Source organism: Lasioglossum baleicum, chromosome 11 (assembly GCF_051020765.1).
Source record: "Lasioglossum baleicum chromosome 11, iyLasBale1, whole genome shotgun sequence".
Taxonomy (NCBI): domain Eukaryota; kingdom Metazoa; phylum Arthropoda; class Insecta; order Hymenoptera; family Halictidae; genus Lasioglossum; species Lasioglossum baleicum.
In genome coordinates this window covers 5,604,546-5,617,812 of record NC_134939.1, presented here as the reverse complement: position 1 = coordinate 5,617,812, position 13,267 = coordinate 5,604,546, and the positions used below count along the sequence as shown (strand labels likewise).

General features: G+C 36.5%; 1 protein-coding gene across 2 annotated transcripts in view; it reads right to left on the bottom strand.

Annotated features, from left to right (window-relative positions):
* The window catches only part of Nep2 (M13 family metallopeptidase neprilysin 2), a 32,686-nt gene extending 19,632 nt beyond the window's left edge, over nucleotides 1–13,054 (bottom strand). For both annotated transcript variants that reach the window (XM_076433854.1, XM_076433855.1), the window contains exon 1: nucleotides 12,652–13,054. In XM_076433854.1, the coding sequence (XP_076289969.1) occupies nucleotides 12,652–12,683 (32 nt within the window). In that variant the 5' untranslated portion in view covers nucleotides 12,684–13,054. The remainder of the gene's footprint in view (nucleotides 1–12,651) is intronic.
* Nucleotides 13,055–13,267: the final 213 nt, after the last annotated feature.

Here is a 13,267-nt window from a genome sequence, read left to right as displayed (position 1 = left end):
TCAAAATGATAACTTTCAAACAAAATTAGAATCCTACATAATACTAATTCATCATAACTGTGGCAAGAGTTTGATACCAAGAACGTTAAGTTTTTACATACCAGACTGAAAATACATCAGTTTAAAGTTCAACTTTGCAAAAAGTAGGGCGGACTTACCCCACTCCACCTTGACATGGCAAGTCATTCAAACATTTCAACATGGCGTCTAAAATCGTTATCATCTACATATAACTAATAATCATCTATAACATTCTAATTAGAGGAAATTAACCAACTATCCCCTAGTACTAGATTTGAATCCGTGTTAATCACCAGTTTCCTATCCCAAGGAAGAAGAAACTACGATCGTTAAGAAAACATTGTGTAAGGTATAAGACGATTTAAATGGCCGTTGAACGAGCGGACACTTCGTTGAACACTTTGGTCGCATTCCGCGGACGTCGCATCAAGGGTCGTTTGATTCCGCAATTATCGGGCATCGGACTAGCCCCGCGATGGTATCCCTAACGTGCTTGAAACCTATGCAATAAGGACGGAGTAAACAAATTAGGTTCGTTAATGCGGCTTCCCAGCGGTAAAAAGCGGGACGACGCCGAGCATACAATGAAGTTCGCGCGGCGCTCTGTAAAGTCGAGTGTATTGACCTCCTCCAGGGACAGTTTGCATCGGGATGCCTTGCACCGTTCCGCGGCGGCCAAGTCAACGGCCTGCACGCGCGCGAGAAACCTAATTGCGAGCCGTTTCGAATCGACCGCGGCCGAGGGTAATCGTTAGCCAGCGCGACGGGACTCGCGATCGGTCGGGGACAATTTGTCGTTTACACGCGTCGTCGTCGCTCCGGTGCTTACGAAAACATCTAATCCCTCGGAAAGAGCAATCGAATTTCCGTGCCCATTAGCCATGCCAGCATGTCGAGCGTGACCGTCTAGCGACGTGAGAACGCGACACCGATCACCCTGACACACTTTACCGCGCCGCGCCGCGCCAAGTCGAGCTGTTCAAGGAGCGAAAAGCGAAACAATCGGCGAACAACAGAACCGTGAAAGATCGTGCGGATCGACCACCCTGATCGCCCGATCGATAATGCACGCGTGAGATAGTTACGATGCTCGTCAGACGCGCATTTCAACATTTACCGGGCATTTTACAGTGGATTCGAGAGCTTTGTATGCACTAGCTTTCAGGTGCACAGTAAGTCCTCGAAGCATGCGACAGAGATGTGTACGATATTTAATTTAGTCCCCGGAGTTCGATCGCAGACAATCTATTTGCTAATTCTACGACGAAGTATTTTGTCACCTTTATTACGAATTTTTTAGCAACATATTCCTGATGTTTCTCTGATTCAAATGACACCCAACACGATACAATTTGGCTCGTTTTAACTCGTTTAATTCACGATATAGTAGAACCTCGATTATCCGAATTGATGAACGAATTGATTGAATGAAAATGGAATGAATGAAAAATTGATGATTATCCGAAATAGCTGAATTTTACATTATCCAAATATATGTACGTGTTCCGCATTTAATCTAGCAATGTAACTAAGTAACTGTTCAATCTGTTCCCCCGACTAGTTTGGATAATTGAGAGGTTCCACTTCATCGTGGATTGAACAAACAAATATGGTTCGAATTGTGTCGTGTTTGGCGTCATTCCTATGAGAGAAATATCAATATGTTGGTAGAATTGTCATAAAAAAATAATTGGGAACCGCTAAAAACGCATATATTCATTAATGTGCTATTTCTTCGTTAGAAATTATATCCAGAGAGAGAGAGAGAGAGAGAGAGAGAGAGAGAGAGAGAGAGAGAGAGAGAGAGAGAGAGAGAGAGAGAGAGAGAGAGAGAGTGTGCACAAATTCATGTTTGATCCACTATAGATAAATGTGTCTGTCTAATGCTCGCCGATTCTACTTAGAACGGTCAGATAATGGAGTATCCTATTTGTTCTTCGTCAATCTCAATTATCCTGTACTTGCGAATCTACAGTAGTCCGTTTAACACGTTGATTGCCATGGAGACCGTGGATGACTGGCGTTCCTTTAAATTTTTTAAATTTCTGTTATATCAGTCTCGGTTAGGTAAAATATTATATTTACTGTGTAGGTAACATTTTTTATGAATACTAAAAATAGTATTTTGATTCAATATTTTTGCGTAAATATAGTATATGTTTACGTGTATATCTATTACGAGTAGTGGTACAATGCTCTTTAAAAATACAGGCTAATAATAAAACTGATAGTTTTTTCGGGCACAATGCTAATCAATGCGATAATAATAATAATAAAATTAAGTCTGAAGTTCTTCCACAAGATACGCGAGACATTTAACCAGGTCAGACTGACCCGGACGGTATCGGTAACAACAACTGAACTCTGAATATTCATTAGCCGATACCTATTCGATAGCACGTGTAGATATGTACCTTGCACATTTGTAAACTCGTTTTACTACGTATGCATAAACTGCAATAGCACAAACAAAAGAGCATTTAGGTACACAACCTAATACACTTCTCGAATTTAAAAAAGATAAGTTTCGAATAAATAATCAATTAATAAACCATTGATTTAAAAGCTGTAAAATGTCGAATTTTTTGTAATTTGATTTGAGATGGTGCACAAAGATAAAAAAGAACTATGATAAACCTAGCATCGTATTTTAGTAGAAAAAATAATGTAAGATGAAAGCTAGACCACTGGATAATTAATAATTGTTGTTAGTAATATTTATTTTCCTTGCGAATAAAGTAAATGGTGCTCGTGAAACGTGAATGTGCATTTTTATTTGCACAAAATGGCAAAAGGCTTGTGGTGGTAAAATATCATTCAGGAAACTAAAAAAGAGATGAAATGAAAATCTACAATTTATTAGTTATTAACAGACTGCAGATTTTTAGTAAAATGAAACTTGATTCGCTCGATTCTAAGGTACATAAGCTACATAGACATTTATTCTTTTTTTGGAAAATTTTCTTTTCTTTAAATATTCCCATTACTTTGCATTTGATTTACTTTTGTCAAAAATGCATAAAATCCGGTCTAGTAATTACAGAGATCTTTGGAAATTCTTTGGAAACGTATACAGTGTATTAACAAATAATAGAAATGAAAACTGAACAGATAAATATATTGGCCGACAGAAAACATATGCAAAGATAACGTGTCCCATGATAGCATTAGTTCGCATTCAAGCAGAAATGGGATGACGTCCCCGGTAATTCGCCGCCATTTGCCCTCGGGAGTACGGAATTAGGGCCCCGATCGATTTCAAATTTGTCGTATCAATGCTCAGGCAATCATGCAGCGCCGCTAAACATCGTACAAATTGGCGAATCGATGTAGACAGCTTTAGCAACAAGCATGCAACAATGTTGCACGAAGATGTGTCAAAATCCGTGCACACTTCGTATGCAAGACGTAAACGTTTCACGTGAACTTCCGAACAGTAACAATTCTCGGGACAAGGTTTTGTCCATCTTCTTTTTATTCCGGACAATTGGCTAATTATCGTGAAAATGACTTCAATCCAAGTTTGAAAGTACTTAAGTTTTATAGTTTCACGTGCTTGGAAATGAAATAATGCAGTGTCTATTGTGTGCCTGATTCGATGATTACGGCCATTCATAGCTTGGCTGAAATAGCGTTTCTTTTTCCAAGTATTCAGACACTTCTTCGGATGATTTCTTTGGTACTTCGTTGCTTCGCTACTTCGCTGCTTATTCAGTACTCCTTGATCGCGACCTTCCTGTCCTGAACTTCTTCCAACTGAATTAAACTGCCAATTATAGAGAATTACGCGATCGACTCATTTCCGCGAATTATGCGATTCGTCTCATTTTAGTTTAAACACGCCAAATTGACGAAGACTCTGATCGCCTTAGACGTTTCCTCCGTTCTGAGGTTCTGCGCAAAACGGCGAACGATCTTGCTACAGCTTCATTCCGAAAATCTCGTCGTTACGATAGAACTTTGTTTCATTTTCTTATCAAATAAGCTTTGAGCAACCGTCGTACTGATTAGTTTCTAAAAATAATATCCGAATTTGCGCAACATCGCAGAATTTTGACCAGACGCAGCCAAGTTGGAATTTGTTTTTCAATTTTTATATAGCTTCTAGGACAGCGATGGTCACGGTTATGACAAAAATGAGTAAGTAAAACAAAAAGGTTGGCAAGAAAGTAATTTCGGTATTTTAAGGTGAAATGGAGCCCAATTGTTTTATTCAAGCAATGAACTAACGAATAAGATATTTTCCCTTAAAGTTCATCGTTCGAATAAAGAAATTCGGTTTTATTTCATCTTCAAATACCGAAATTACATTCTTGCCAACCCGATAGAAGGAACATCAGACGTGATTTGCAACCCATTAGAATTGTCAGGAGAAGAAATCAATTTTTATGTAACTCCTCTTCTTTAATTTTTATTTTGCACAACGATCCGCAATAATAATCACATGATCTAATTAGTATTCTGTTCAACTGGGATCCGAAGTATGTAGCTGAAATGGGATTTTCATGCCGAATATTTAAATAATTGGCATCGATCCATGTTTTTTTCTGGCTGATATTCCTTAAGGGGCCGCAAATACGTGAAACACGAAAACCTCGTTCGCGTTAGACAGTGACTTCAGGGTAAACGTGATAAGGAAATGTTAGCAACAGTCCGTCCGAGTAGAATACAAATGGCTGTGCGTTGGCCACCTGTGAGAAGCATCTAGTTCCGACTGGTATCATATTTTGCGGTGTCGAGGTGATTGTAAATGATCATCGCGGAAGTGCCATAACGATGACACAAGAAGGTTGAATACCGGACAAAGCGAAATGTGAAAGAATTGACAAGAATACGCGACCGTCCGTTTTCACATTTTAACTCGTATAAGAATTGTGTACCTTTGAACAGTTGAAACGTCAGAGAAATTCAACAAATTTTTCTATGCTAATTTTTATATAATTACGTTTCTCTGAAAAATCAACATCTTTTATGGGATTATTAAATGCACATCTTTTATGGTATTTGAGCTAAATATCTTTAGCTAGAAGGACGTGGCAGTCATTTTTGCAAAACACCGTTTGTGGGATCGGATATACAATACGGGGTGACCGGTCTTAACCTTTAAATAAAAATGACGAATATTATATGCAATATAAAAAATAGTTTAGATAATAAGAGAATAGTTTTTAAGGGGACCACAATCTGGTGTAAACAGTTTAGGGACGCTTAGAGGTCACATGAAGGTGACATGCATTTTTTTAACATTAATTTTATACTTCTTTACAAAAAAAAATATTGAGCTATTTATGTAAAAAAATTACGAGTTTGGGAAATATTTTGACTGCTGAAATATGTTCAGTTCTTGTCTCAAAGCAATGAGTGTTCATACTATGGATCTTGGTAGATGTAAATACTGTATTTCTACTCTAATTCAATGGACGTATATACTTTACATGTACAATTTCAGCTTGCAATCAGTTCAAACCCCATTGAAGGTATCGGCCTTAACCAGTGTGTACCGCTTTGGACATTCACTTCCTGTAGAAAGTAACGGACCTTTTGCAGAGAAGCCGAAGAAGTGTGCCTGATATGACAATTATCTGTCGACGGGCACAACCGGTTCTACCCAAGGAAAGATGTAAATAAGGACTTTCATTGTGTATACTTCTTGTTAGCAATATTCGTTATATGACGATCATTCAACGCGGACATAACTATTTTAATTAAATAATAAATAAATAATTTACTGCAATAAATTGCAACTATGTCAGAGAATCGACACTTGTATACATGATTGTCGACAGGAATTTTCAGGAACGTGTAGGAACTCTCTGGCAAATTTTTACCACTTCACAAGAGCTTAACTAAAACATTTGCTCTTCCGTGTTGATACATTGCAACAGCACACGTTTTCACGGAATCATAAAATTTACTAGAAATCTTACAAGCGAAGCAGCGACAGCACGTGACCGTATAAAGTTTAAACAAGATATTTGGTTTGGCGTTGTTTGTGTGTGTACACGAATGAACGAAATCGATTTCAAAATTAAACGTGTACACGACATCCGCCGGTGATTGTTTTCAAATATTTGCACGGTCAGCGACAGCTGTATCTCTGTTTTATAATCCTTCGATTTGCAAAAAGTCGCGGAAAGACGGCGACTCGTCGGGTTTGCAACATCGTCTCGCCGCTTTCATAATTCATGCGGGCACGAAAAGCTTGTCTTTGCGTCCCTTTATTTTAAGACCACCAGATTTCTCCCGTTTCGTTATTCCAACAAACTCGAGCAACTCTCTCTTTCACTTCTCCTCTTATGAAATTGCTGCAAAAATTTAGGGAAAGAACGTTTCTTCCCTAGATCCGTTCTATTTCTTAAATCTCTCTATTGAATTGTTCTTCAATTCAAATATTTTACTGACAACTTCTTTATAAGCTTGTTCCATCTTTATGAAAAGCAATCCGAAATAACTAGCTCGTTTCATAAAAATTACAAGACTAAACTTGTCTAGATTTCTTGCAATTTTTATAACAATGTATGCTTGAATGAAAAAATGTATTTAATAAAAGCATCTTTGTAATTTGAATAATTATAAAATAACAACTCCGAGAAACACCGGTTATGTCATCCGACTAAAAATGAATTTATCTTCTTAATAATTTCAACAATGTAGTGTAACAAACCCTTAAATTCTTCCAATGTATTCACAGTTTTGTGCATCATCTATTCATTTTTGTCATAAAATTTGTCTATCTATTTTCGACTTTTCAAAATTATTGAAAGAAACAATACGTTTTAAGTTTATCTGCAACTACACTGGGGGAAATGTTAAAATTTCCAAACGATAAGAACATTCAAAAAATGTAAAGCTATTATTGCATTATTTACAAACCAACGTCAGTGAAATTGTCAAGAATAGAGAACTTACAATACAGACAATTTTTATTCTGCATAAAGATTTGCAGTCTAGTTATTACATTTAAAAGTCCTTCATCCATTTAAGGGCTAAAATGATAGAATTGTGATTCGACACGTATTAATAATGAAAACATTGTTGTATAATGAAAACATTGTTGTATAATAAACTTGAAAACGCAGTTTCTTGACGATATTGCATAGCTGGAAGTAGATTTATTGATCGTTAGCAGAATTCACGATGGAGGAAGTACAAGTCCGTCCCATACTCTGTTTATTAGATAGAAACGAATTTAATTAAACCGTCGGCTATGAAATTTTCGACGAGCAATGACGCCCCCGACGTTGCTTATGGTCGCACAATAATGTGCGCCACAGGTATCGTAACAGAATAATACCGTCATACGGAGCTTGGTGTAAAAGCACCGGCAACTCTTAAATAATTAATATTTACTACCGTACTCAAAAATAAATTATTTCATTTTCTAAAAAATCTAACAGCATAAAAGGTGACTATTTTATTTTTTTAAAAAAGTTTATATTTCCAAACAGTGTATATTTTTATCACAAGGTTCCGACTCGTAACCAACGTTATTTACAAAATTTGCATACAATATTCAAGGAGACGATTGTCTTAAAATAAAATTCATGTTTACTTTCTTCTCGCTTTCTCTTGTTTGTGTTTACAATTTTCATTTCACATGTTTAATTATACAGGCCTTGAGAGAAGTGCACATTATAATACAATGAAATAAAGTAATAACATGCTTCATTCATTAATTTATTATTTCTTCCTTTTTTGAGCAACTTCATACGCGAATTGTACTCATTATTAAAGTGAAAATAAATGTTGCCTCTTTCATTTACATTGCTGTAAATTTCTTATTTAATGATCATCAAATTACTAATGAGAGAATGAAATTCCTAAATGGCTTTTATTTTTTGCAATACATGCAGAAAATGTTTATTTCGCATAACTATCCACAAATTAAAATAGTAATGACTAGATTGCGGATTTATGAGAAAATGTATTTATACTTATTATTATGACAAAATATATTATATTTATAATTATGATAAAAATGATAAAAAGAATTGAAGAGCGTTGATGAATTATATTCAATCTACTAATTTCACTAATGAGAGAATGAAATTTCGCAAATGAAGATCCGCAGTCTAGTCATTAGAAATTCGTCGACAACCGATTAGAGTGCCGACCCGCGTACATGGAGGCATTTGCGAATCCGGAGATACAGTATAATATTGTGGAACGTGAAACTAGCTTTGAAGGACTTTCACCGCGACGAGTTTGCGAACTGATTGGGCATACGTTCGTTGCAACTTACAAGCTTATGCGTACGTTCACCACTCGTTTCCTCTTCCCCCAGATACGTGTCCCGTATACAAACTCAATCGCAAAACATTTTTGACGCAATGGTTTCCCGCAAAACGCTGCCGATCGTGGACAAAGCCACACACACACACACCCACCCTCCGTACACACGCAATTCTCAATTACGTGCAACACGAAATCGTGTCGAGGTTCTAACAAGGAGAAACAAAATGTTTGCAGAGAGGAGAAGCAATTATTTATAATTTAACACTTCGATGGCTTCGGGGTTTTTTCTTCCGAATATCTCCGATTACTTTCGCAAAACTCCGTCGCGAGATTAATTAATTGAAGACTTTCAAGTTCTTTCGTAATCAAGAAATCGGAGACTCAACGCCTTATAAAATGTATGTTTATTTCAATTCTCGTTAAACATACCGCGAGGAAAATTCTGTATGAATAAAACGTAGAACAGGTCTAGCTTGGATCGAAATAAACAGTTGTAAAAGAAATTCTGTTCGAACTTGTGTTTCATTTAATTAAATCCATGATTTTGTAACAGTTTTTATTTTTATCGAAACCCTTTCAATTTATTTTCGAATCTGCGTAATAAAAGTTCCATGAAAATGTTTATTAAAAAAGTTTCCATGAGAGCAACACAAACATGCTCCGAACCATGAATTATCCCCGTAAATGTTACAAATAATTCGGAATATTAATTTAACTGTGGGAATTATTTGAAATTATCCTAATATATTATTTGTTGGTTCATGTTTTGTAGAAATTTTCACATAAAATATTCATGTGTACAAGCTTCTAAAATGGATTTATTATTAAAAATGCAGTTTAAAATATCGAATCGACAAACAAAAACATTGGGCACATGGAAAAGAAATCACACAGGTTGTGGCAGTTCATAGCCTTCAATCGTGCTAGCACTTTTTCCTAGCTGCGAAACGGGATCTTTAGCAGTACTGTGTTAATTGGTCTTGCAAACTAGGAAGTGCATTAGAACCAGAGTGGATTCATTTATCGCTGTTTTAACTTTGTTAAAGTTTGTTAAGAAAATAGAAATACCAATGACCAAAAAGAGTGCACGAAAAATGTAATTGAATAATAAGTGTACGATGAATAAACTGCTAGGTACAGGAGAGTGCGTGGGAATTACGAATGCCTAAGGAAGAAGTTGAATAAATTAAAATATGGAAGAGGTGATTATTTCTATATGTATTGCTCATGTTCGAGGACAAGCTGTTTATCTACTGCTGCCATTCACTTTAGTAAAAGTTGAAATTGACATAAATTTTTAATAAAACAAAAAATACTTGATGGTCGCAATTTTCTGAACTTGATAATTATGTACCCATTTTTTACAAATGTCGCATAAATGGTCTCTAGATGTCTATCAGCCCATTTTTCAATTAGGGAAGTGAGTTCTCAATTAACTCGTTACTAGAGAGAAAATTAGGTGAGAGACATTTAATGAAAAATATACTGGCTTTAAATTAATTCTGCACATTTCTGTGTTCTGAAGCATGTGTATCGAAGACGAACAACAAAGTCTTCTTGATCTTGACCCACGTGTGTCTCTATGCGCGTCTACATTCCTGCACTTGCTATCCAACAATAGTCGCATCTTGAGGTGTCAGATGCTAGCAGGAAAAATGCTTCGCTTTTATCAAATGTGACATAACATTTGCACTGGTAGTACTGTAAAAATTAAAATTCAAGAACGTGAATATGTTCTACAGTAGAAAATAAAAACCACGTGTAAAATAGTGCTCCGCAATCTTTTATATATTAAAAGTGGTTAAAATAATATATTGTCCGACTATTCATAAAGTGAACATAGGAATTTCTTCCAGGGTCCCCTTATCTTATCCTCCACGCGAAAACTACATACTGTTCATTTGTACATTCGAAGGTAATTATTATCCAGTTTACAAATGAATTTCAGCGGCTTTGGTGAATTTTGTTGCCAGAATAATGGCAGGAGTATAGCGTAACATCAACGCCTGGGCGACATGCTTATCTCCGTGAATGTCGACCTGCATTGAAATCACACGATTTCTCTCCGAAACGTTGACAGAATGTTCATTTACAGAAATATTTCACATCAGTAATGTCACGGGATTTCCAGACATGTTATTTTATATTTAACGAACAGAGGGTTCGTTTTTTTCAAAATGGAGTTGTTTGTGTTATGTTACTTCTACCGTGTCCTTCAATCAAATGATAGCAACTCGTGGCAACACTAGTAACGGAAAACAAACCTTATAATCGACTTTTGTCCGTTGCTGATAAGAATTTTCGACATTGTTTCCGTGGAGAATTGCATCGATGTCGAACTCATTAAATAGTTGGAGAACTATTATGATACTTATTATTTAAATGATTAAGTTATTTTTTAGCTATTACAGGGATTATTAGATTTAGAAGACTGATGTGGTCGATATGGCTAACACAGTTGTCTTGAAAGTATCAATACGAAGTTGTTTTGTACACGTGACCTCACTGTTACCTTCTTACTCTGCTGAAGGCAACAAAATCAGCGGACTCGAGTCGACCGATAACTGTTAGGTTTATTCTTAGGTTACTTTCTCTCTGTAATTACATTTAATGTTGAAAAGTATGATATAAGAAACACCAAGTCGTTTCACGTGTATTGTATTAGCAAAATTAAAATATAGGATATTGTATGCAAACTGTAAACTTCTTAAATTGGTGTACATTTCATCACTACAAGATGAAGACATTTTTTAATAATGTAATATTTTAAATAACAGATAATTTGATAAGTAAAGTGTTTCTCAAAATACAAATTTTGATTACACAAGCAAGTGAGAACATTGTACAACAGGTTAATCATTTCCTTGTACATGCTTACGTACTTGTTAAAAATAAATGCTTGGAGAATTTAGCTACATTTACAGAATGCATTTTGTAAGATATTTTTAATTGAGAATACTATTGCATCATTATGGTGAATATAAAATTTTCTATGAAACTATTTCCATTGAACAAGGCTCATTTCACATATAAATACCAGAGTTCAGAATTATTTTATATTTTATGTGTTAATCCAGAATTAGTCTGTATGATGCGTTGAACCAAGTGCAGTTGTTCATTGAACACATTAGCGATATTTAACCGCGGAGTCGAGGAAATCCGAAGGAAATATGGACACCTTCGTGAGATACTATCGATGCAGTTTTCGAGAGCAGTTCCCACTATCGATCATTATCTCTGTTTTTCCAGCCGCGTGGACAGCTCATTTTATTTGCAGGGTACTCTATCAGGAAACTCCAACAACAAGATAAACGAATGTTTAATAGAAAGTGACACGGCCACAGCGATCGTAATGCAAGTTTATGGCGTCCACAAGCGTCAACCCCGTAATCCATTGTATTTCGAGACAGCCATTGCATTCGACAGTTTTGGAAACTTGCTCGTCAAACTGTTTTGCAAGTCAATGGAATTGCAAATCGATAGTGCGACAACTCGCTCAGTAATCGGAGTGAAATATTACAAAACCCATCCATGATACTGCAAATACGGGAAATGTGAATTTTTTAACAACAAACAGATATTTTATACTTCCTCGTGCCGACTGGTTTATCATCGCTTTAATCTTTTCTAACCTTCCGCCTTATCGGTTAATGAGACACGTCGTAAAAATGAGAAATAATTGTAAAAAAGAAGAGCGTTTATGAAATATTCACACGCGTAAAACCCTGCGGGGCGTTGATCATTAGTCAGAGTCGAGGATGCTTTTGTTTTACTGCAGGAACATTTCAAATCGTCAATGAAATTTCAAATGTTTCCAAGTAATAATTAGCCTTCTTCGTAAACTTATCATTAGACACGCATACCCTCTCTTATCATGATTTCAATTATGTAGTCATCAGACTGTGGGTTTTATGCATTTATGTCAAAATGGATGAAATAAATAGCATTGAAGAAAATCCGAAGAATTTTATAACTAACACGACCGGTCTCATATTTTTTGTTTATTTAAGATATCTAAATAAACGCAGTCTTGTAATTTTCATAAAATAATTTTGTGTTCGGTATGATCAACGTTAAAATACAATTATATTATTGTTAACCTAAATTAAACCATTCAAATAATGAAGTAAATTCCTGTTTTTCTCCTGTACGTTGCAATTGAAGTAAAAAGTTTTGGAATAAAACCCGCCAAATTTTTCATAAATGCACAAAATCTACAGTCTTTATGTTCTCGGAACAACAGCTCGATTGTGTCAACGTCTCAAATTTTGACAGAAATCTATGAATTCCGCGGTTGCAGAATGAATTGTGCACAAGTTCCTTGCGTTTACCGAGTCTCGCTCGATGAGTCTTTTGATTTTTGAGCGAGTATCGTGTACACAAATGTAGACTCACTTAATAACTGTTTGCTTCATGCTGTTTGTCATTCTGGATCCTCCTCGAGTGTCTATTTAAGTTACCGCCACTTCTTCCGATCCTGTTCTGACCAACTGTTGTTTCACTGACACATTACCACATATCACTATTGTCCTGGTGCTACGGATTAACAACCCCTTCCGCCACTTCTAATTCCCTTCTCAAGCCGGCACTATTCCCGCGTTTCCCGGAAGTAGTTCTCGCTCCGTTTCGACCGTGTTCGTCCTCCCGTTCGTTCTCGTCGAGTAGTTTTCTTTTTTTTGGTGATTTTTGATCGATATTGGTTTTGAGGAGCGGGACAGGAATAAGTTTTCCTTTTTCGCCGGAGTCCGGATGTGGATCGGTTTGGACTGTTAGCGCCGGACTGAAGGAGCACGCGCATCTCTCGTCGTATTTAAACGCCCTCTCCCTACCTCTTTCGCCCTCTCTTTCTCGTTTCCATTCCATCGCCCCGCGTTTCGGTTATCTCCTCTTCCTTTTTCCGTACTCGCGGAGACGTTCTGCTCGATTTGCTGAAAATCTGCGATTCGGCCCCGGTACCTACGCACCGCGCACAACTTCGCCCGGAATCATCGGCAAAATTAATCTCAGATTA